Source organism: Notolepis coatsorum (genome assembly GCF_963971535.1).
Source record: "Notolepis coatsorum genome assembly, chromosome: 3".
Classification (NCBI taxonomy): Eukaryota; Metazoa; Chordata; class Actinopteri; order Aulopiformes; family Paralepididae; genus Notolepis; species Notolepis coatsorum.
In genome coordinates, this window is record NC_140167.1 from 76,461,083 (window position 1) to 76,487,673 (window position 26,591).

Sequence of the window (26,591 nt, forward strand, 5' to 3'; positions counted from 1 at the left end):
GTATCATTTTTTTCACACCGTCATACCTTGCTGACATAATACCCCGGTATACGGTATATGACGGTATGACTTTCATTTTCATCAGCAGGGGGGGGGCAACCCGTGTTACCAAGTAAACAAATCACGTCGTTAGCTCTCAGAATGGTAGCCAGAAGCCTGCAGCATCTAGTGCTACTATCGACGTTAGCATGTAGCCTAGCCATGGCAGACTATTTGATTCCTTAAGGGCTCGAAATTGCCTGGGTTTTGGTCATATGCTCCCGAAATGCTCCCGCTGTTTGGCTACTTCTATGTGCAGTGAAAACTACTCGAATGCTTTATAACCTAGTCATTGATTTAGTTCAGGGTAATCTAATATTAGCCACGGAGCTAACGCTAGCTAACGTGAGCTAACGCTAGTTAATCAAGAGATAAACAGCTGACAGCGGATAGTACAGGTACAAATACAATAACAAAGCTGGTGGGGGCTGTTGTGTAAACCTTGTACTCTTTAGTTCACATATAATAAGAGACGGATTATTTGCTTGCTCCACCAGTGCACCACAACAACACACACCAACTCTCGTCACAACGCTATTTTCACAGCACTGTCGCAACATTACCGTAAAACGTGAACACCGTTGTGATACACTCGCTCCACTAGTGATGACTGGTCTCGCCCTCTGCTGGCGCGTGTGTGCACTACACTCAAAACTCTGTTTCACTGTAATAGAAACTTGAAGCGCATCTGTGATTTTGACGCCGGTATTGATTTTCAATACCGTCGGGATTTCTAAATACCCTGGTATACCGTAATACCGTAATACCGTCATACCGCCCAAGCCTATTGGGCACCGAGAACCGGTTCTAATAGGAACTGGTTCCTAACTTCCGGTTCTGGAACATATTTGCATTTCGATTCTTAATTTCGATTCTTAAAAAAAATAAATAAAATGTTTTACTTTGTTAATTAATACCCTAGTTACAGTACAGCAACCAAATTAAACTGTATCAAGTCAACTGACAATGTGAATAGTATGAAACAAATTTAAGATTAAATTTTTTTTTTAAATCTCCCGCGAAATAAGCTGTGACCTGTTTTGACCTGCACCTCAAACAATCGGAATCGAGAATCGGTTAGAACCGGAATCTAAATGGAGAATCGGAACCGGAATCGTTCAAATCCAAACGATGCCCAACCCTAGCATTCAGTCAGTCACACATCCCTTCTCCAACTTAAAACTAACGTTATTTGAGCGAACATTTAACGTTATTATAACACTATTTTAACGTTAGTGAATTTGAATGCACATACATAGCTAGTTAAATATCACAACTTGTGTCATTGTTCATCATTGGGGGAAACTAGCCAATAGCTAATGTTATAGATAGGCTAGCTAGCATATAGCTAACGTTATAGATTGCAAACAAAGCTAACGTTAATATCCAGTTGACATTACAGATCATAATATCTATGATAACGTTAATGAAGTGAGCGTAGGGGTTAGGGAAACGTTGATGTTAGTCAGAGTGTAGCGGGGACGGTAGAGAGAGGCAGCACTTGATTTGTGTGTAACGTTAGTCAATAACATTGAGCAAGTTACATGACCGGCACAGGGCTGTACAGTGCGACGAGATGGTCGCGAATTGCCCCTTTAATTGGCCGTTGCGATTGGTAAATATTATCTGGGGGCGGGCTTGCGAGTAGTGCTTTCAAGCCTTGCATTCGCATTTCACTCCTAAATTATCCAAGGCGTGTGATGACGCGATGCCGTCACTCACGCGAGCTGAGCAGTGAGCACTCAGCAGGTATGATCAGCGGGAACAATCGACTGAGCACTCACTCTGATAGACTGGCTGACTGTCTGATTTAGCTATGAAGAAAAGTAAAGTTAGTATTGCTTCATATTTTCGACGCGTTTGACTAGGCCTGCCGCGATAAGCAATAAATCGATTAATTGCTGCGATAATTAAAATGAATGCAATGATTTTGACGGGCGCGATTAATTGCTATTTGCGCGTTTGTTTTAATGAGGCGGAACCAGTGCCGCTTGTCAGTCACTGTCCGTGTTGGGAGGCGGGCCGCTGACGTTACTAGAGTACAGCACGGGAGCTCCGTGGGGCAACGCCACAGCTTAACTACATTTCTCAATAGTGTTGCTCCTTTTAACCAAGTAGCATTATTTGTAGTGTAACGTTAGCTATTTTTAGACCCAAGTAGTTACTCGCTACTGCCCGGAGAAACTGGACTGCTAAATAAAGATGAAAGATAGAGCGTTGATTCTCATTCCATGCTAACAACATTAGCTAAATAACTAACAAACGAAATACAACGTATAGCATAGCTACAAGTACAACACAGAATAACGTTAATACAATTACATGCATCATTGTTTACAATGAACGGGTGGGGCTAGTCAAAGGACTGGACACAGGGACAAGTTAAACATGAATTAATTTATTATAACACTCCGGTAGTTTCGAGTCGTGCTGCAGTGCTTACGCACCACAGCTATTCTATTATATACTGCTTTGACGCTTCCTCCTCATCGTTGATTGCCTGTAGTAGCTGCATCTAACGTTAAAACTAACCTAAAGTTAGTTGTTCACCAACAATCTCAACATTTGTTATTAGCTCAAAAACAACCGGACGAGACAAGTTGTCGGCTCATATGTTCTGCTTAGGATAATCACAACAATACTTCCGGTCCGGTCGGTGGGCTTCAAAATAAAAGTCTAAAACCGGAAAAGACGGAGCGGTGGGCTTCAAAATAAAAGTTTTGGGAAATAAATTTCTCAAAAAAAATTCTCTAACCGGTCGCAATAATATCGCTTATCGCGATATTTTCGGGGGCAATTAATCGCCCAGCAAAATGTGTTATCGTGGCAGGCCTACGTTTGACCTCCTATAGTGAGCCGAACTGAACTGAACTCAAGACACACGGAGAGAGCTGCGGCGTCTGCTGCGGCGTCTGCTGCGCCTCCTCCTCCAGCGCACCCGTGGCTGTTGTAAACACTAGTCTCTAGTGGGACACTGGGACCTTGGTGAGCCTGCCAGCCGCTAGCTACTGATATCAACAAATGCTCCAGCAAGTCTATAGTAGTGCATGATAGCTCACGTTAGCTTACTGTTCAAAACGAAACGTCCCATTAAACTAAATAGTTCAGATAGCTCCTGATATCAATGTCTTATAACACTGACTCGATGCGTATTTGAGCTGAGGGCACGCTGAATATAGTCAATAGGGTCCAGCTGCAGCTCCGGAGAATCCTGGCCGTAGCTGGAGGCTACTCGAGTACACACAGACAGTGGAGCTGGTTGCATATAGCGAGCATTTTGACTTGTTGCGTGGTGGCGATGTCTTGCAGATAATACAACTACAAGTATGATTATATAATATATATATTTTATTTAAAAAAAAATTATATAAAATAATTTTTTTCTCTTTTTTTTTTAAATCAAAAACAATCGATATAAATAATGTTAAAATTGTTATTTAAAAATGTGCCCCTAAAAAATATTTTTTAGGGGCACATTTTTGTGTGCCCCTAGTGAAAAAGCTTAACGTACAGCCCTGCGGCACTTCGGCCCGGGAGTTAGGAGAACGTTCCCCTATACTCTACTACGGTTCAGATTAATACAGGAAAAGGTATACATTGGGGGCTCGAGTCCGGGATATGAAAATAAATCCTGATTTCATCTGTGAGTTGTAAACTGTATGGAAACGTGAAGTTAGCTCATGCTACTGGAAAACGGACGCCTCGTCATTAAATTAACTGAGTTAAATGATGACGCCCCTTTTTTCCCCCACGGTTGTTGCGGTTGTCTGTTCCCCATCCGTGGGGGCCTTGACACACTGCAGGATTGCGGTGATGCGGTTACCGCGACAGCCCTATTTCTTAGCCTGTTTCGTTGTTGTTTGACTTTAACCACGTGGACTTGGAGCTCACTGTTGAAGCTTTTGGTAAGCTTTGACTGACTTTTAGGAAGTTCTGAGCATTTTATGTCTCTGGTTTTCATAGCGGTCAGTATGTCTGAATGCATCCATGGCTCAGCGCGATTTTTAACCCTTGCCTTTATGTCACATTTTCAACTTATGTTTTGAGAATGGTATTTTTCCAGAATCCTGGAAGATTGCGAAGGTCACTCCGCTGTCAAAAAACAGTAGGAAGGCCTTCACAGGACTAAATAGCAGACCTGTGAGCATATTGCCTGCCTTGAGTAAATTAATGGAAACAATTATATACAAAAAGGTACAAGCTTATTTTGATGGGAACAGAATCAATTCAGAACACCAATAAAAAACGTCGGCTACTCCACAAACACAGCACTCACATCGCTGACTGATAACTGGCTTAAACATATTGATAGGAAGTCAATGGTGGGTGCTGTGCTTCTGGATTTTAGCGCTGCATTCAACATTATAGATCATGACCTTCTGCTCATGAAACGTTCAGCTTATAAATTCAATGAAAGTGCTATTAAATTGTTAAAGAATTACTTACTTAATAGACTACAATGCGTGATGTTTAATGGCACACTATCGGAGATGAGGGAACTCCATGCCGGAATGCCCCAAGGGAGTTGCCTGGGTCCCTTATTGTATGCAATCTTCGTTAATGATTTACCATTAGTACTTAATAATGCATCAATGGAGATATATGCAGATGACACTACCGTGTACGTAGCGGCGGAAAAATCTGAGTCTGTTAATAGGTTATTGCAAGATGAGATAGTGCTAATTTCCAACTGGGTAAGTGAAAATAAGTTAAAGTTAAATGTTGCAAAAACCAAATGATAGCCTCAAAATATACATCTAGATCAAATCCTAAATTAAATCTAGTTCTGAACTGTGCTGATATCGAACAGGTCAGAGAGGCAAAACTGCTGGGTGTTGTAATAGATGAAACACTTTCTTGGTCAAAACACATTAACAATATGGTGGCTAAGATGAGCTGTGGTACTTCAATGATCAGAAGGTGTAGAAATCTGTTGACTAATGGTACAGCAAAGCTTGTACTACAATCTTTGGTCTTATCCCGCCTGGACTACTGTCCTACAATATGGTCTAACGCCTCTAGGCTTGACCTAAACAAACTCCAGCTCGCTCAGAACAGGGCGGCACGCCTCGTTCTGCGCTGCTCTGTGAGGAGTAGTGATGGAGGGATGCATGCCGCGCTGACCTGGATGACAGTGGAACAGAGGATGGCATGTAGCCTGGTAACTTTTTCATATCTGGAATACTGGGAAACCGGAGGGTTTGCACTCACAACTGTACCCAACTAATATGAGACATGGATATAACACAAGGCAAGCATTAGATTCATGCTTTACTTTACCGCTACCAAAAACAAATGCTCTGAAAAAGACGGCAATGTATAGAGCAGTTGCTTATTGGAATATACCGAGAAATATAACTATGGTAAGGAATGTATGGTATGGTATGGTATGGTATGGTATGTTTAAATTTTTTTTTATTGCGCTCATGAATAACGAGATACATTTTGGTCATTGACTTATTATGGAAATTAGTATGGAAATATAAAGGTGAACGGTGACTTGAGAAAAGTTATGCTATATTATGAGTTAAAATCATATAAACAATTTTGATCTGTTTTGTTCTTATGGACTGATTATGGAATATGTATTTTATGGTTGGAGAATTGTGACATCTGACTTATGAATATTGAGTGAGCTTTGATTCACTTGTTTTGTTTGTTGTGATGTTTTCTTGTGAGTACTTCAATGTTTGTGGTTTTATATTTTTATTTAACTTTTTTTTGTGTTTGTATTTTAAATGTTTGGACCCCAGGAAGCGTAGTCTCACTTTGGTGTAGACTAATGGGGATCCATAATAATAATAAAAAAAACCTGAAAAAAACCTGGTGGTTTTGAGGGGGGCCATGTTGTTTAGTAGTATTGATGAGAATTTGGTTTAGATGCCAAGCCATGTTTCTTCAACCACTGAGCTCATCTGACCAGTCCATGCTCTCCAGTTCTTGGTTAAAGGCCTCACTAGTTGTGACTGTTTTCTGACAGCCGGCCTTTTGTTTTAGTTTTTTGCGGTAATAGACCTAACCCTAAAATCTGGTAAAACGGTTATTCTTACTGTGTTGTTTGATGTGTTATTAAGCTGCATAGTGTTGGTGTATATGTGACCTAACCCTAACCCTAAACCCTGGTAAGACGGTTATTCTTACTGTGTTGTTTGATGTGTTATTAGGCTGCATAGTGTTGGTGTGTCAGTGGAGCCGCTGACCTCCTTACATTTACATTTAGTAATTCTGCTGATGCTTTTATCCAAAGCGACTTACAAGGTCAGCAGTAAGGGTACAACACTTTCAGCTGAGTAACAAAGTTCATCAAATAGTGTTGAGACTTGGGTGCTACAGTCTTGAGTGCATAGTAGTTTTTCTGCACCTTACCTTAACGTTTTGTACCTCATTTTCTGCATTGTACCTCACTGTTTACTCACTGTACTTAGATTGTACCTAGGTTGTACTTTAGATTGTATAGTGTACTACTGTACTGTATTATATGTATATCGTATATTCATTTTTACTTACTCTTTTACTTACTTTTTACTTACTTTCTTACTTACTTTTTTACTGTATAATGAAGCACACTCAGGGGCTCATACAGAACCAAGCATTTCACCGTAAAGTACGTGTATTTTACTGTGATAATTAATAAACAAACTTGAAACTTGAAAACTAGTAAAGAGACATATTAGGTCTAGGTATAGTAGGTAGTAATATACAGACAGGTCTCAGTGATTCCCGCTGCATGTTAATACTTTGGGGGTGCCCCAAAGTATAATGGCTCCCCCCAAAGTATAATTAGTGTTTTTTTTTTCTTTTCTTTTTTTTACTCAGTGAGCACTCATTTGCATTTGCATTGGTGGCAATGAGTGCTCAGTGAGTAAAAAAAACTTTAAAAACCATAAATTATACTTTGGGGGGAGCCACCTATAAGATGTGTGTATGAAAGAAGACCACAAAAAACAGCAGTGACTGCTCTCAGCTGTTTAACACTTAAATACCTAGACACCATCACCAGTTGTAGGTTGTCTGAAGTGCAGTGTTACTATGACAATTCACTAGAATGCAGGATTTAAAAAAAAAAATCTCAAATTATTTTTAATTTCTGCTGGAATCACAGTCGGTCTACCATCCTACCGTAGGCAATATGCGGCACAGACATGATTGATTTTGTGGTTGATTGCTGTTCTGTTATATGCCACCAGCAAACAAGCAAAGCTTGACAGAATTATTTTATTTATTTATTTCACAAACCTTGATTTAAATATATGAATTGAAAATGGAGGAGGGGAGAAACTTCCCGGTTAAGTTGCTCCGTTCCGCTTGTCATCATGAATCTACAAGCGTTTTATTTATCATCTGAATTTGATGAATATTCTGAAAGCCAAGACTTTGTTAGCAACTCGCGGAGCATTAATGAACGAACCGATTATGAATAGAGCAGCGGAGTAGACTGGCAGCATCCTGCGGAGATAACCATTAATAGGCAGTTTGTGTTATTATGAGTTTTAATGAAATCATCATGGAACATAATTGTTTGTCCCTGTACTTTTATTCAGCAGCAGCTATTATGAGCAAACGAAATTCGTTAGATTGGACATTTTGATTAATTATATCAAGTGGAGAAAGGGGCAATCCTCTGCACCACGGAATAATGAAGTTTGGAGACCTATTTCAGAACGCACTGCCTATTGAGTAACAGAACAGACAATGGGTCTCATTCTCCAATGGATTTACGTCAAAAAATTCGCTCTCAGGGCGATTTGAGACATATTAGGGCTAGGGATGTCCCGATCACGTTTTTTTGCTCCCGATCCGATCCCGATCATGTGATTTTGAGTATCTACCGATACCGATATTTCCCGATCCGATCAAAATTATTTTTTTTATTTTTTTTTATTCAACAAACATGACCATGTTCACGTCTTAAACTCATACTGAGGCCTTAGTTTTGGTTTTAAATTGCATATCATCATTCATTTATTTATTGTCACACAGAGCAGAAGAATTTTGCCAAAACAAACCAATAGTATCCAGCTGCAGAACAGCAGACCAGCCACACTCTCAGACCCAAACGCATTTCCTTTGATTTAATTATACATCAAATGATTTATGAAGTTAACTTTTCACCTGGATAACGTCAACATTCAGGGTGAATGTAATGTGAGAAATTGGGATAAAAAAAATTTAAATAAAAATTATTTGGGTCTGAGATTGTGGCTGGTCTGCCGTTCTGCAGCTGGATACTATTGGTTTGTTTTGGCAAAATTCTTCTGCTCTGTGACAATAAATAAATGAATGATGATATGCAATTTAAAACCAAAACTAAGGCCTCAGTATGAGTTTAAGACGTGAACATGGTCATGTTTGTTGAATAATAAAAAAAAAAAAGTAAAAAAAAAAAAAAAAAAAAAAAAAAAAACGTTTTTTTTTTTTTTTTTTTTGCCGATCCCGATCTTCGAAAAATCACGTGATCGGCCCCGATCCCGATCACGTGATCGGATCGGGACATCCCTAATTAGGGCTAGGGATGCACCGATATGAACATTTGCGGCCGATACCGATACCGATTGTTCAACTAATACAATCGGCCGATACCGATATTTGTGGCCAAAACTTATTTTTTTATTATTATTATTATAATTTTTTTTTTGGAAATGACTGTATATTGACTGTATGAATTGAAAATGGAGGACCCTTATGTAAAAAAGCCGAAAGTCTTTTTCTGGACTTCATCCTCCAGTCTTAGCACTGTTGTTGTATTGAGCTGTACTGTATTGTACCCATTCTGCAATCTGTTAATAAAGTTTTCAATCAATCAATCTGACAAATGTATAGAAAAGCTTTTATTATAACCATATAACAAAAATTATATTATTGTTTATGAAAATGTGTTAGTCCTATGCTTGACTATTATTTTAGGCATAGCAACAAATAAAATAATAATAATAAAATGAATAAATTAAATATTAAATAAATAAATAGGCTACATGTTGTGAAGGGCCAGATTAAAAGCTGAGAATCTACATTTATTGTTTTATATACCTTGTATATTATTTATATATACACGTTATATCCCTTTAAGCCTGCGTTTGAATCTCAGTAATATTCACTTTCCTCATTGGATAACGTTCTCGGCGCCAGGCGGCGAGCCCCCAAAGTCAGGTTCAAAGGCGAGTCCAGGCATGTTGGAACATGCCTGGAGACGGCGCATTGATTCGAGACGAGAACTGAGGTTCGGCACTAGAAAGCCACTTAAGTATATATATCGCGGCAGGTGCGAACAGTAGCTGTTCATCAAGTTCAGTGTGATTCTGATGTAGTGAGAAGCAGTTCGTCTAACAGAGCGTTGAGAACCACGTGCGAAGTGAATAGTAAAAGTGTCAGATTTAATGCAATAACGTCAAGTTCGACTTAGCTTAATGTGAAGTAAAGAGTCGTTATTTATTGTGTATCGTGCCAACAGCAGTTCGTTCGTGTGCAGCATTACCCAGCAGTTCGTTCGTTTAGCTAGTGGAACCTTAGCCAGTGTGCGTGGACTAAATACATTGGTGCCAGTACACGAGGAGGGCCTAGTCGGAGAACCTGCTGGACATGTGCATATTGGAACCGACGACGGCGGCGATTGCAGAACCAGTATTGGTTGGATTATAGTGATTGTGGAACGTACTACCCTTGGAGAAGAGCATCGTTAATATCCACTGTCGTTTGGATTTAACCACCTTGAGGATCTACTTCGGGCTGGCTTCGTGGACCGAAGCTAGCTGGCTATCATCATTGCTATCGTGCAATTGGATTACAGTTATTGCTTTGTGGCTGAGCTTTGGATTACAAGGACTGGATTCTGTACGTGAACCCCCTTCTTCTTCAATTGAACAGACTGAGTATCCGAACATTCTTCTCTCCTCCAGAGCTTACATCTCTGGGAGGAAACCCCCTGTCTCCAGCGGTACCAGCGTTTCCCCCTATAATTGCCATCCTACGCCAGGCGGCGTTAGCCTAGTACCCCATCGTAGGAATTATTCTATTCCCACTGACTTTTGCTACTGACTGACTTATGCATATTCTTCGCCATACAAGCGCGACCTTAATTCTCATATCTGTACAATTTGCTGCATAATAATAAATACCCTCAATGATATTTCTTTGTCACCGTGCCGTGTTATTATGAGTGTCTGCCATAATTAGTTGTACTGTCTGGCAAGTAATACTAAGTACATAATTAGCAGTGGTTTAATCTATCACAATCTTTAATACAGTCAGGGTTTTGTAACCCCTCAGTTACACTACACGTCTCTCTTTTTGTGTTACAAATTTGTGTTACATACATCGGTGCACCACTAGTACAATTCAGTATGGGCTCTCTGAGCAAAGGAAGGAACTGAGATATGAATGACCAACAATGCTAGCTATGTTCGGGTAAATATGCTGATTAGGGATGGGTATCGTTAGGATTTTATCGATACTACTACTCTTATCGATACTGCTTAACGGTTCGGTACTTTATCGATACTCTTATCGGTTCTTTTTTATTATTTTTTTTGCAAGAAAAAAAGACAATTAATTAAGAACAGAATCGACATTGCTTTATTATTTATACAACTTAATACTTTATAAATAAGTATTATAAATAAATATAATTTCTTCAGCAACAGCAGCAGCAATGTTCTTTTATATAACTTTATAAATAAATATAATAAATGAATGTAATTTCTTCAGCAACAGCAGCAACAATGTTTTAAATGTGTCTGACTCTGAATTATAGACTTTTTATAATAAACAACAAATGCAAAAGGCTAACAGAACTGTGACACTCGTTCACCCTATCCTCTGTCATCCTTCCTCTAGCTGCTAGGGAGAAAGGACTTTGGGTGGTGGAGGGAGGTAGAGGGAGGATGTGTGGTGGCCCTGGGCTCACTGGCCTGGGACACATTGGTGGCTGACGCCTCAGCTTGACTATCTATAAAAAGTTTTTAGATTGTAGTATTTGTAGCTAAACAATTATTTTGTTTATTAGCTTATTTGTAATAATTCGTTATTAGCCTAGGAAACTCTGTATCTTGGCTTACCGGCTGCAGTGGACGTGGATGCAGATGGACCACTGCGCGCAAGGCAGTCGAATACGGCGCATTTCTGCACGCTAATATCATGTTTTGCCAACAAATGTTTTGATAGGTTGCTCGTATTGCCACCCTTACTGGCAAATGTTTTGTTGCACTTGTGGCAACGTGCATTGTCGGCATTGACCCTTGTAAAGTATATCCATACTTTAGAACGCTTCGCTCTATCCGCCATGATCACGACTCAGTGCATGCAGAGCTGCTGTCTGTGTGCAGCGCGCTATAGCACGGGGCGTCGGGGAGCACTTTCATTAAGGAGTACCCGTATGTAGTACCCGTATGTCTATGTGTAGCACTAGCGAGCGACTCGCGAGGAGTGTGTAATAATTGACTTGCTGGCTGCGGCTCGCTTCTCGTGCAGAGACAGAGAGAGGATCGTTCGCAACTTTTAAATAATAATAATAATAATAATAATTTCTCTAGAGTATCGATAGCAGTACCGAGGACGTCGGAGCTTATAAATACTCCGGTATTTTCTAATATACTACCGGTTCCCGTTCAAAACCGGGGTCCGGGGGGCATCCCTAATGCTGATGCTATTGAACGTGTAACTATATAACGTTAATGCCACAAAACGAATGCCTTTGTTAATCATAAGTAACTTTGATGCAGTAGCGTGTGTGTGTGGGGGCGGCGTTGTGCAGGGGGGGTGCGCCTCGCAGGGAGGAGTCGGACTGTGATCGCAGACGTTACTGTAGCCTTTAGTAAGGTATACTTTGACATGTAAGGTATACGTCCCCCAACTTGCTAAACCTAATACGACTTGTAAATACGTTTAATTCTTGCTAGATGGTATGATTGTAATAATCTCCATTTGCGATAAGAACTACATCGCGTCACGAAACGCACATACATGGACGCGCGCACACACAAACAGCGCATAGGTGTTAATCACTGAGTGATCTAATATGCATATTCTTCAGCGCGAGAGGGGGGGGGGGTTGTGTTTCTCACTGTCTGTCTTTGATAATATAATCTGAAGAGGTCCTGCATTATTATTATTATCATTCTCGAGAATACACGGGACCCGACGGAACGTTAATTTATGTATTAAAAGTAGTCTAACATAGTCTTCATCCTCGCCCGTGTATATACCCACGTCTAGAGCTGCCGCGATAACCGCATTACCGCGGTATCGCTGTTGCATCACGCTCACCGCAGAGTTAGGCTGAATACCGCGTCACCGCTGTTTTTTATCATAATAATAAAGTTGGCTTGCGGCTTGCGGCTTTGCAGATATACCCTACTCGGTTCCAAGCGACCCTATTGGGTAGAAGTGGTACCAGAAAAGTCATGTGAAACATTGCAGACCACTGACTGGTCAGAAGAGAGACGCGTCACAGTTTGGAGGCTCTGAACAAAAACAGAACGCCGCCATCTTTACTGCCTCGCTAAGGATGCATTTCATTCAGGATTTGTTTGCGACAGAACCAAGTGCAATAAACAAAAAAGAATGGATTCACTGTGTATTCTGCCTTATTTATTGATGAAACAAAACCGACATCAACCCAATTTACCACCGAGCGGAGAGTTTAGTGTCACAACAAGATCGCTGATGTGTTAAGTTTGTTGTTGTTATTAGCCTAATACTACCGTCAGCCGATATACACGAGAGGTAACGTTAAACCCGGGTTGCTTGGTAGAATACACAATGAGAGGTAACGTTAGCTTTGGCAGAATAGACGCAACGAGAGTATGGTTAATGTTGTTATTGATTGATTGATTGATTTAAACTGTGTTAAACTCTGGCTTGCTGCAAGCCCTCGGACACGGAGCTTTCAGTGTACACAAGCGAGCGGCCCCGCCTGCATCCCCACACGGAGACAAACGGAGTAGTACCTGGATGCAGTGGAAAAGGAACGAAGTACCAGGTGCCTAAAGCGGGTCGAGTCGAGTAGGTACTATGCAGTGGAAAAGCGCCATTAGACTAGAGGCAGGCTATAAGAGTAGACTACTAAAAAAAAAAAAAAATGCATTCAAATTTTTTTTTTTTTGTGCGCACTGTGCGGTAATAACCGCGGCGGTAGGAAATATTTCGCAAATGTGTGCGGTAAGGAAAATATCAATACCGCGGCAGCTCTACCCACGTCGCGCTAAAACAACATAACTACTGTATGGCAGAGACAGAGTGCGTGTGTGTACGAGTTATGAGTTATCTCGCAGTTCATTCAAGCGCGCATCACGGTGATGACAGCTCTCTAGAGTAGAAAGGTGCGCTCACAGGGGCGTAGCTGGAGATTCTGGGCCCCATGAAAGAATCAATTTGTGGGCCCCCAATCTATTAAAAAATGTGGGGCCCCCAATCTATAAAAAAATTTGGGGCATTTGCTGGGCCCTTGGAATCATCCTAACCCCCCCCCCCCCCCAGCTACTCCCCTGCACACACACACACACACACACACACACACACTCTCTCTCTCTCTCAAACAGAGAAATCAAAAGAAATCAGTACATTACAGAAGGAATTTCTTGTACAGTCTTGTACAGTGGGTGACAATATTGTCACAAGGAAAGATGAAATTACATACCTAGGTTTCATGTCTATCTATATCTCCCTCTCTCTCCCTCCATCTCTCCTCTGTATCTCCCTCTTTCTTTCTCTTCCTCTATATCCCTCTCTCTCCCCCTCTCTCCCTCTATCTCTTCTTTCTTTCTTTCTTTCTTTCTTTCTTTCTTTCTTTCTTTCTTTCTTTCTTTCTTTCTTTCTTTCTTTCTTTCTTTCTTTCTTTCTTTCTTTCTCTCTCTTTCTATTATATTACTATTATATATCTATCTAAATATCTAAACCTCTGTCTATCTATGTGTGTATGCATGGCATCAAATCAAAGTGTGTGTTGCTGTAGGCCTGCCTGTATTGATCAGTCACACTATACCCCCATTCAGCCGTAATTGTTCCCTGCTGGGCCTTTGTTTCATGGTGTGAATTAGTCATTGACATTGACATCACATTGCATTCTGGGAAGGAGTGTAGTTCCCTTATCATTAGCTGAATTCACTGAATTCTCTTCAGAGGCTCCTGCTGCAAATTGGTAATGACTGTACCAGAATGTTTGATAGGACATTGATTGAAAACTATCGTCTCAAATTTGACAATTGATGGCTTATTTTGAAGGTATGAATCTGTAATTTTACATTATGTAACAAAAAAAAAAGAGAATATTCTGAGAAGGTGGAGCTAGAAACTCTAGACCTCAGGGGGGAAAGTGCACTTTTAGGTTGAAAGAACGGCCCTAATGTCAACGTGTTTCAATATAAGCGTTATGTATGGTGATAACGAGTATATTGTTAGCTCCGCCCCCCCCCCCCCCCCCCCCCGCTGATGAAAATGTAAGTCATACCGTCATATACCGTATACCGGGGTATTATGTCAGCAGGGTATGACGGTATGAAAAAGATTATACCGCCCAAGCCTATTAGATACTGTTATGCTTAACACCCAGTACTATTCACTTTACTTAATTTCTAAGATTAGATTAGATAATTTAGACCGGACTTTGAGAATGCCTGTGTTAGACCTACAGTATAATACTGCCAGTACCATCTCTGTGACGTCAGCATTTAACGTGAACAAACATGGTGGCGCACTGGTTAATAAATTCTACACGAAGGGACATAACAAATAGTTTTTTCTTTTTCTTTTATAACGTGATTTTTTCTGTGGTTTATCTAAAATAATACTAATTTGATGCTATGACTATGTTTATATCGCTATTCAACATCTCCCCTTTAATGATTTATTAATCAGAAGGTCTCACTACATTAAAATGGCTGCTATGGGGACGAACATCATCACACATGAATACTGTTGTACTCACTGGATCCACTGCCACATGAGTCTCAGCTTTCCAGACGTCCCAGGACTATCTATCTCTCTCCCTCCCTCTGTCTCTCTTTCTCCCTCCCTCTGTCTATCTGCTGTCTGTCTCTCTCTCCCTCCCCCTGTCTATTTGTCTCTCTCCCTCTCTCTGTCTGTCTCTCTCTTTCTCTGTTGATCTTTGTTTCTCCCTCTCTCTACCTGTCTTACTCTTTGTTTCTGTTTCTGTTTTTCAGGATGAGTTCCATCCCTTCATTGAGGCATTGCTTCCTCAGGTTCGTGCCTTCGCCTACACCTGGTTCAACCTGCAGGCACGCAAGAGAAAGTATTTCAAAAAACATGAGAAGAGAATGACCAAAGAAGAAGAGAGAGCGGTCAAAGATGAACTGCTAGGAGAAAAGCCAGAGGTGAGCAGTTCCTCTAACCCTAACCCCTTAACCCTAACCCTAACAGTAACAGTAACCCCTTAACCCTAACCCCTAACCCTGAACCCCCTAACCCCTTAAACCCTAACCCCAAAACAATATATCTTCTAATGAAGTGAAATATTTATCATCATCAACTATCCAGTTAGTTTTTATAGTGTAACGTTTGGCTACTTCAAATCATTGAACGTACATAGTGGGGGGGGGCAGCGTATCTGTTGCAGCTGGAGTTGACATAAAAAACGAAAGTTATCAAATCAAACGTGCAATGGCTTTAGGCAGAATCACGAACAGTGGTTTAAGATAAATTATATTTTGAACGTGATTCATTCATAATTTATGTCATTTATGAATTTATGTCTAGTTAGATGACATGTTTGCGCACTTTGAACGTTTGCCATTTCCATGGCAAAGTAAAAATTCAATGCGTAGCGTCTGTCATGAATATGCTAATTGCTAAATTTCATGGGCAACATTGACTCATTGTTGCAGCCCTAGTGTAACTGAGGGGTACAATTCCCTGACTGTATTGAATAAGTATGGTATCATTAAACCACTACTGTGTTATGTACATTACTACTGGCCATACAGTACACAGGTATATGTGATGAACACCCACACAATAACACGGCTTAACAAGAAAGTACTGTTTATAATATTTATTAGAAGAGCACCAAGATTATCTTACATTTATTAAGAATGAGAGTTGCGCTTGTAAGGCGAAGAATGTGCATGAATAGGTCAAGTGCGTAAGTCCATGAGCATATTACGAAGGGGATAATTAATACCACCTGTAGCATAAGAATTATGTAAGGTACACTCGTAGGTCAGCTGGAGATACTAGGGGGGTTCCCTCCGCCAGCAGGGGAGAGGAATGTTCGGGAGCAAAAGTCTGGATCAACGAGGAATCAATAAGCTCCAGCTACGGGAGGCGGTACATATACTCCCCTTGATCGGCAGACAAAGCAGCAGCTATAATCCAAGTATGCGGGACAGCATGGATGAAAGCCAGCCAGCCTCTTCCTAGAGACGGGCTCGAGTGATGCTCCTCACGGGTTGATCCCACACAGCAGTGGGGGTAGACGGTTCTCTGCTCCAGCCGCCACAGTACCAAAGCAATAATCCAGCCGGAAAAGGCTCTGCATTCACCGGTGTAGATTCTCCTGTGCACGGTACTTCACATTAACTAGGTCGAACTTGACGTTATTTCACTAAGCTCGGACACTTTTACTATCCTATTCGCACGCGGTTCTAAGTGCTCTATTTAGACGCAAGGTTGCTCACTTCACTTGGTCGTTGACTCGTGGTGAAGGCTTTAACGTGTGAGGGTAACTAAGACAAGACTACTGCTGTATCCACCTGCGACGTATTTATACGTAAGGTGAATAATCTAGTGCCAACCTCAGTTCTGTCTCGTATTACTGCGCAAATCTGGGCATGTTGAGACATGTCTTAGCGGTGGCTTTGAACTCAGCATTGGGGGTATGGCCGTGGCGCCTAGGGGATCGCTGTCCAATAGGAGAACGAATATTATGGTCTGGCCTGTACCTAGGTAAAGGGATATTCCGTGTATATGTACAAAGAATATACAAGGGATATCAAACGATATACAAATATTATACATGGGATCTCAAGCAATAAATATATATATTCGGTTTAATCTGACCCTTTGTAACAGCCGCCTCCTAATTAGTCCGCACCTAATTAGATAAGCAGAGACAGATTAACCGTCTTGTCCACTACTCAATGTCCGTTGTGAGGAGTAGGGCAATTCACAAAGTCAGTGGGTCATGGTCGTCATTAAGAGAGTCGGGGAGCCTTGGCAACTCTATCAGCCTCGCCACGGGTCGGGTGTATGTCCGTCCCTGGATGAGCACTTCTGCCGCTCTGACCTTTCCGTCGGCACCAGTGATCACTTTGCTTACGCGGCCGGCCGGCCACGCAGCTCGGGGTAGTGACTGGTCTATGATCACGACGACTGTGTCCACTTTTAAGTTGTCCCCGTCCTTGACCCGCTTCTGACGGGCTGGAAGGGATGGAGGGGGGGTTAGGAGGAAGCGGGCCTGAGACTGCTTTGATCTGTGCTTGGCTGTGCCTCCACCTCCTCCGTCTGTTTCTCTTGTTTGGTCTGTACCCCGTCTGAGGAGGGGCCGGTTCCGGCCGCCCCATCAAGGAGTCGCTTGGGGTGCTGGGTTCGAGGTCAGCTACGTCTGGAGCGCAGCTGAGGGGGGTGGAGTTCCGAACTCCCTCTTGTGCCCACGGTTCTCTCACAGGCCTCTCGCTTAATGTCAATAGCCTCTCAACGGGCTGTACGGGAGAGTGGCCTGTGTCGCTCACCTTTGTGTGCAGGCAGCGTGTAGACGCGGGTTGACTGTCAAGTCCGTAGAGGGGGCCCTGGAGCGTCCACCCCAGTCGGGTCTGAACCGCGACTGGGCATCCTTTGGGTCCGATGTGGGCCGCCTCAATTGGGAGAATGAGGTCCGCATGGTCGGAGCCGATGAGCAGGGTCGGTGTGGCGCCGTCGATAAGCGGTATAGGTAGTTGACGTAGGTGCACATACTTCGCCATCAGCTGTGGGATGGGGTAGGTGTACTGTGACAGGCCTATGTCGTGGCTGGTGAAGACGTTGGTAATACTATACTGCTTCTCGGGCTGGTCCACCGCTGCTATCTTGAAGGAGACATTTTTACCCTTTATGGTCTTCTGGTCTCTTCTGATGGTACGTATGGTCATTGTTCCTTTGGCACCCCGCAGGCCCAACTGGGCTGCGGCGGAAGCGAGGAGGAGAGTCTTTTCAGACCCATCGTCTAGGACGGCGTAAGTGTCCAGGACCTTGTCCTCGTAGCTCAGGAGCACTCTGACCACTTTGATGAGCACTCGGGGGGTCCCGCTATGTTGGTCTATATGGAGCACTCCTGTTGGTCGGTTGCCTTGGATCTTCTGGGGTGGTGCCGACTCGCGGTCGTCCGAGTAGCACCGTGACTCCCAGTGTCTGCTGTAGCAGTCGGGACACCAGGGGGCGGTCTGGTGGGTCTTCGGTACTGGTGCCACCGCCTCGGCCTGGTACATTACCGTGACGGGCCCACTTTGTTGTCCTGGCGGACGCCTGTTGATGTCATGCAGGACCTCCAAGTGGGCGCCGCCGCACCTGCTGCACTTCTTCTTCAAGCGGCACTCAGCTGCCATATGGCTGCGCGCGCAGCGGAAGCAGCGGCGGTGGTCTTTGATCCACTGACTCACCTCGTCCGTGGTCAGCTTCCCGAAAGTGTCGCATTGATACAGCCGATGTTCCCCTTCACAGTACTGGCATTCAATCTTCCACTCCTCTTTCGTCGAGGGGGTGTTGTGGTTCTTGTGCTGCGGTACTGATTCGGCTTGGTGCATAACGGTCACCGACCGGCGGTTATCATTTGATCCCCGAGGTCCTGGTCTTGGGCTTGGTCCACTCCACACGAACGTGTCCAGTCGTAGGCTGCTGACCTCCCTGGCGAGGAAATCAGATAAGTCTAGGAGGGATGCCTCTGGGCCGTTGGGGTCACGGTGGTCTCTCTGCCGCCGAAAACGCTCTTGTCGGGTGGGAGGGAGCTTCTCTAATATCCTTTCTACATTAGAGTTAGCGTACAGTTCGTATATCCCTTTTTCCTTTTGGGACCCCAGCATCCCTACCAGGGACTGTACCTTGATAGAGAGGTCATCTAATGCTCTGTTGTCTCTGGCTGGGGGGAGACGGTCGATGTCTCTTATCTCTTGTATCACGTAGTCCCATATGCGTCCATAGCGTTGGTCGAGGGCTACTAGAGCCGCGGTGTATGGGGTACTTGAGTTGGAATATGCCAGCGCTATATTATGCGCTCTGGGCACCTTCAGGTGCTTGAGGAGGATAGCATATTTGTACGTCTCGTCTGGGACGTCGGACATCATAGTCTCTAAGCACATCCGTAGCTCCGTGTACTGTGCTCTGTCCTCGCGTGTAAAATCCGGGAACGTCGGTGTGCCAAGGTACGATGCCATGGATGGCTGGCACATCGGTGAGCGTTGGGGGAGAGGTCTCCTGGGCGAGTCTCCCCGTACGTGTCGTCGTGGGCTGGTACTCGGTGGGTACCAAGGCCCGGGTACCCAGGTGCTGTTCCTCGGGGCTGGCGGTGCGTCAAACTCACCCTTGAGTTGAGTCGGGGGTCTGTAACGCAGGGCCTCGGGGCTGACGTCGGGGCTGTACTGGGCCTCCTGGTCCAGAGTACGTTGCTGCTGGTCGGGGCTGTACTGGGCCTCCTGGTCCAGAGTACGTTGCTGCTGGTCGGCTTGACATTCCTCCTCTTCCTCTTCCTCTTCCTCTGCTAGGTCCTGGAGTCTTCTGTTCAGTCTCTCGGCGACGTAGGCCGATTCTTCCCGGTTGCTGGGTCTCGTATGGACCGGCGGGGGAGGGGGTTCGGAGACGTGGACAGGATCCTCCTGTTGGCGGGGTCCCGGGTCGCTTGGTCGGGTAGGGGAATGTGCCCTAGACCCTTGTCGTGATGATCTCCGGGAGCTCCGTGCGGAGAGAGGGGGTGTCGCCATGGCGATCAATTGTTCTACCATCTGCGCCTGCAGCCGGTCGCGCTCTGCCTCGCGCTGGGCATGGGCGGCGTCGCGCACTGCTTCGCGCTGGGCATTGGCGGCGTCGCGCTGTGCATTGGCGCTGGCATGGGCGGCGTGGAGCTGTGCATTTGCGGCGTCGCGCTGTGCATTGGCGGCGGCGTGCTGTGCATTGGCGGCGGCGTGCTGTGCATCGGCGCGGCTTCTTTCAATGTTCTCTTCCGTCTGAAGGCGTCTGGTCTCCAGTCTTATGCGGTCGTCTTCACTCCTTTGTTGCGCCTGGAAGCGATCTCGCTCGATTGCAGCGTGTTCGCGCTCGCTCGTCTGTTGAGCCTGGAGGCGTTCTCTTTCCATGGTAGAATGTTCGCGCTCACTTAGTTGTTGCGCTTGAAGTCGATCGCGTTCTGTGGAGGCTGCCAGGGTGGCGATGAATGCCTGCGCCAGCATCTTGTCCGCTTCGCTGGGGGAAGACACTGACGGAGGTGATCGGCTTCTGGCAGTGCTCGTTGGAGATCTGTTCTCTGGGCGCGCCTCGAGGTCCGTCTCCTGGGCGCGCTTCTCTTCTGGCAGTGGGTCGGGTTCTGTCCCTGGAGCGCTTTCTTTATCCTGGAGCTCTCCGGGGACCGTCCCGTTGACGTTGTCGGGGGGTATAGTCATGTCATGTCCCTCCTGGTCCCCCCGTGGGCTTGGTCAGTTTCGTTAGAACCCACTGGGGTCTCTACTGGCAGGGTCGCCTGGTCGGTAGGTTTTGACATGCTTTGACTATCCGCTTTATTTATTTTATCCGCAGTTAACGTCTGTATAAAGCTAGGTAGTAGACTGGCAGCGTAGTCCTCTAGGTAAGGAGGTGGCTGCCGTCTGCGCTGCGGGCGATCTAGCTTAGGAGAACCGTTTGTGGAGTGTTCACCGCTGGCCATGTCAATATTAATATTATATTAAATATTACACTGATACTCTCCGGCTCGAAGGACCAATTGTAACTGAGGGGTACAATTCCCTGACTGTATTGAATAAGTATGGTATCATTAAACCACTACTGCGTTATGTACATTACTACTGGCCATACAGTACACAGGTATATGTGATGAACACCCACACAATAACACGGCTTAACAAGAAAGTACTGTTTATAATATTTATTAGAAGAGCACCAAGATTATCTTACATTTATTAAGAATGAGAGTTGCGCTTGTAAGGCGAAGAATGTGCATGAATAGGTCAAGAGCGTAAGTCCATGAGCATATTACGAAGGGGATAATTAATACCACCTGTAGCATAAGAATTATGTAAGGTACACTCGTAGGTCAGCTGGAGATACTAGGGGGGTTCCCTCCGGTTGTAAGCCAGCAGGGGAGAGGAATGTTCGGGAGCAAAAGTCTGGATCAACGAGGAATCAATAAGCTCCAGCTACGGGAGGCGGTACATATACTCCCCTTGATCGGCAGACAAAGCAGCAGCTATAATCCAAGTATGCGGGACAGCATGGATGAAAGCCAGCCAGCCTCTTCCTAGAGACGGGCTCGAGTGATGCTCCTCACGGGTTGATCCCACACAGCAGTGGGGGTAGACGGTTCTCTGCTCCAGCCGCCACAGTACCAAAGCAATAATCCAGCCGGAAAAGGCTCTGCATTCACCGGTGTAGATTCTCCTGTGCACGGTACTTCACATTAACTAGGTCGAACTTGACGTTATTTCACTAAGCTCTGACACTTTTACTATCCTATTCGCACGCGGTTCTAAGTGCTCTATTTAGACGCAAGGTTGCTCACTTCATATGGTCGTTGACTCGTGGTGAAGGCTTTAACGTGTGAGGGTAACTAAGACAAGACTACTGCTGTATCCACCTGCGACGTATTTATACGTAAGGTGAATAATCTAGTGCCAACCTCAGTTCTGTCTCGTATTACTGCGGAAATCTGGGCATGTTGAGACATGTCTTAGCGGTGGCTTTGAACTCGGCATTGGGGGTATGGCCGTGGCGCCTAGGGGATCGCTGTCCAATAGGAGAATGAATATTATGGTCTGGCCTGTACCTAGGTAAAGGGATATTCTGTGTATATGTACAAAGAATATACAAGGGATATCAAACGATATACAAATATTATACATGGGATCTCAAGCAATAAATATATATATTTGGTTTAATCTGACCCTTTGTAACACCTAGTATATAGATAGATATATAGATAGATATGAAGATAGATAGACAGACAGACAGACAGACAGACAGACAGACAGACAGACAGACAGACAGACAGACAGACAGACAGACAGACAGACAGACCGACAGGTAGGTAGGTAGGTAGGTAGGTAGGTAGGTAGGTAGGTAGGTAGGTAGGTAGGTAGGTAGGTAGGTAGGTAGGTAGGTAGGTAGGTAGGTAGGTAGGTAGGTAGGTAGGTAGGTAGGTAGGTAGGTAGGTAGGTAGGTAGGTAGATTGACAGTTGTGTTTATTCCAGGTGAAACAGAAGTGGGCCAGTCGTCTTCTGGCCAAGCTGAGGAAGGACATCCGTCCCGAGTGCAGAGAAGACTTTGTCCTGTCTCTGACGGGGAAGAAGGCAGCGTGTTGCGTCCTTTCTAACCCTGACCAGAAAGGCAAGATGAGACGCATCGACTGTCTCCGACAGGCCGACAAGGTAAATACCCCCACAATATACTATGGCATATATAATATGCTACTACAGCTGCAGTTGATACCAGGGTTACTGTTCATATATAATACCGTAATTCCTCTAATAGTAACCCCGGCTTGTATTTGTTTCAACTGTAGCGGGTACCAGGCTTGTATTAGGAGGAGGCCTGTATAAGAGGGAGGCCTATATTTCAAATTTTCAAACGGATCATAATGAATAAATCAACATTTTGTGTCAGTTTGAACCCAGTAAAATGTACTGGGTTCATTTATTGAAACCAAGTACTGTATGAAATAGTAAACAGTGCAATTACAGGTGGTCACTGGTAATTTCAACGTTTTCAAAGTGAAATCAAGTAACTAGCTCAGTATGCAGCTCAGTATATTAGTAACCCGGCTTGTATTAGGAGGCCGGCTTATAATTGCTTAGCTCAAGAGCGCACCCGGCCATTAATAGAGACCCGGCTTGTATTTGAGACCCGGTTACTATTAGAGGAATTACGGTATGCTACTACAGCTGCTGTTGCTACCAGGGTTACTGTTCATATATAATATGCTACTACAGCTGCTGTTGCTACCAGGGTTACTGTTCATATATAATATGCTACTACAGCTGCTGTTGCTACCAGGGTTACTGTTCATATATAATATGCTACTACAGCTGCTGTTGCTACCGGGGTTACTGTTCATATATAATATGCTACTACAGCTGCTGTTGCTACCAGGGTTACTGTTCATATATAATATGCTACTACAGCTGCTGTTGCTACCAGGGTTACTGTTCATATATAATATGCTACTACAGCTGCTGTTGCTACCAGGGTTACTGTTCATATATAATATGCTACTACAGCTGCTGTTGCTACCAGGGTTACTGTTCATATATAATATGCTACTACAGCTGCTGTTGCTACCAGGGTTACTGTTCATATATAATATGCTACTACAGCTGCTGTTGCTACCAGGGTAACAACCCGTCTTGTTAAGGAGCTCACGATTCCTCAGAAAACCCCCAAATGTGTAGTCAGATCATGTTCTGTTAGTTAGTGACAATGCATCATGTTCTGGCAGTGACATCACCTTCTCACTGCACACATTTGTAAGTTTGAACCATCACAACAATCACAAAGCCTTATTTCTGATTTAAAATACAAGGCTCACTGATATTAGTAGGGTTAGGGTAATGTCTCTAAGTAATATTACTCTAAGTAATATTACTCTAAGAGTAAATAATAATACTAATGTTCTGTGTATTCTAGGCTAGAGTAAATAATACTAATGTTATGTGTATTCTAGGATAGAGTAGTAAACAATTATTATTGTCTGCGTACTCTAGGCTAGACTTAATAGTAATATGTATTTTCTGTGTATTCTAGGCTAGAGTAAATAATAACAAGTATTTTCTGTGTACTGTTAGAGTACCCCTAACTGCTTTCGATGAGCAGGTTGGCACCTTGCTTGGTTGCATCCACCATCGGTGTGTGAATGTGTGCGTGAATGGGTAAAATGTGAGGAACAAATTGTAAAGCTGTTATATAAATGCACCATTTACCATTTAATGCACTCCTTACTGGCCTCCCCAAAAGAGAGACTTCAGCTCATTCAAAACTCTGCAGCTAGGCTATTAACAAGAACCAAGAGGAGAGACCACATCAGTCCAGTGTTAGCTACTCTGCAGCTAGGCTATTAACTAGAATAGGGGTTCTCAAACTTTTTTATACCACGACCCCATTTTATTTAGGAATTTTTTTGGCGACCCCACACTTAACACATCCACCGCCGGAAACGCTTTAAAACGTTATTTCCCCCCATGCTTTGACCGCCAGACCACGCTGTACAGCGATATTGAGATAAATATAAAAAAAATTCGCCATGGCATTCATAATTCATATATACACCTCCGGCGCTGCAGCTGGACCCTACGGCTAAAAAAAACTACGGCTCAATACCGCCGCCTGGTGGATGGTCGGGCGAGTTATGGGGGCTGTGCGTCTATTAAATTCATCCGGCCGTCAGATATTGTTGCATGACTCCCGACAGACACAATGTACATATTGATCGCTTTATAAACTTAATAATCTATATGATTTCGGCGTTTATTGCGACATACAAACCGGAAATGGACCTAGGCGATCGACGTCCTATACCTGGGATCTTTCACCGCCAGTCTCATTGACGCACGGTAAGAGGACACTGACGCTATTTTCAGCCCAATTGTTTATTCTTTTCACTGCAAACCGATCTGATCAATATATCACCCATACTACATAACGCATTTACTGACGATCACGGAATTATAAACGACCCCCCCCCCTTTCATCCACGCATGATGACGCATAACGTATACGATCATATACAGTTGCATTTTTTAATATAGCGTGTATCGCGAATAAACGGCAGTTGATAATCTATATATGCGTTTATGCCTATAACTCACGTTCTATGAATTACTGCAGAAAACGATAAAAACATACTTATATTCTAGAAGGTATTTTTGGAAGAATCTATGAATGAAAAAGTATAACGTTCCTACATCCTGAACGATAGATAATCGATGTTGAATGGGCCATAGTAATGTCAATTTAGCAATACAATTAAAAAAGTTATAGCCCTGCAAAGAAGGTGAACATCTCCATAGGCTTAGAGTGGTGGCAGTGAGGCTACATTGATGGATATAACCGTGGCAGGGAATGTGTTAATGTATTGTGTAATTTCAATGTGGAAATAAGGAATATCAAAATAAAAGCACACGTTGAACTTGATCATGCATATCTATTAGAAAAGTAAATTACAACACTATGTTATCAATGAAATTAATGAATATATTCATGTGTATACAGAAACAGAATTGTTTCTGTATACACATTTATAAAACTAGGCTTATTTAGCCAAAATATGTTGCCAGAACATAAAAAAAGAAAAGAAAATGCGTTCACATGCGCTTTTCAAGAATACAAAAATAAATAGACTTAATGCAAAGTGTGTGCTTGTACATTTGAACAGTTCCATGATACGTGGCTGCATTGTGCTGAGAAAGAGGCGGATATCCACTTCTACTCTGAGGCGAGATCTGTATTTATTTTTTATTAACACTTTAACTGCCGAAAACGCCGGAACTCGTCATTCCCCGCCATGCTCAAGTTGCCGAGGACGCCGTAACTCGTCTTTGATATCAATATTTCAAAAATCTGTGATCGAAATCATATTTCCCCTCCGCAGCCTTGACACACAGTGCTGATCTCCTCTCAACCCTCTAGCGGTTCAAGAGCGCCATCTGGTGGCCGATCGGCAGATCGAAACCGGATGTCAACCTTTGAACCGGCAGGACTCACTCCATATGGGGTCCGGGCACTCGCTAATGTTAGAGAGACTCTGTCTTCACACAGTGAACATCGATCGGTGGAAATAACTCGAAAAAACAACATGATTTGGACGTATATACTATTATACAACCTGGAAATAGATCGGGCATTTCAACATCCCATAATTGAAAACTGTCTACTCCACGCTGATCGCCCAACGGCCCGAGGAGACTGGGGTGAGTTTTAGCGTGTAGTATTACCGTGTTCAATATAAACTGCTATGATGAACATATGACCCACATTAGATGAATGGTATAACGTTGCCCACGGAATTATAAACGCCCCCTCGCCCATCCGGTCAACATCAGATGACGTGTAGTAAATTCTAGAAGTACGTCCAGTTGAAATTTTTTATCTCGCACAGATTCCTACCAAACTGTATTTGATCATCAATATAATGCATTTGGGGCTATAAATCACGTTCTGGAGAAAGCTGCAGAAAGAGATGAAAACATACTTATACTTTAGACCATATTTTAGTATGAATATGTGAATGAAAAAGTTTAACGTTGCTACACCATGAACAATACATATAGGACATTGAATGGGCCCTAATAATGGCAATCTAGCAATAGAATTTAAAAAGTTATAGCCCTGCAAAGAAGGGGAACTTCTCCATGTTAAATAGAGCTGGCAAGGGATGGTAT

The 26,591-nt window shown here is 43.5% G+C and overlaps 1 protein-coding gene across 5 annotated transcripts in view; it reads left to right on the plus strand.

The window, feature by feature from the left end:
* The window catches only part of nfic (nuclear factor I/C), a 137,573-nt gene that overhangs the window by 27,458 nt on the left and 83,524 nt on the right, over positions 1-26,591 (plus strand). For all 5 annotated transcript variants that reach the window (XM_084310216.1, XM_084310214.1, XM_084310217.1 and 2 more), the window contains exons 2-3: positions 15,192-15,362; positions 22,410-22,586. In XM_084310216.1, the coding sequence (XP_084166342.1) occupies positions 15,192-15,362; positions 22,410-22,586 (348 nt within the window). The remainder of the gene's footprint in view (positions 1-15,191; positions 15,363-22,409; positions 22,587-26,591) is intronic.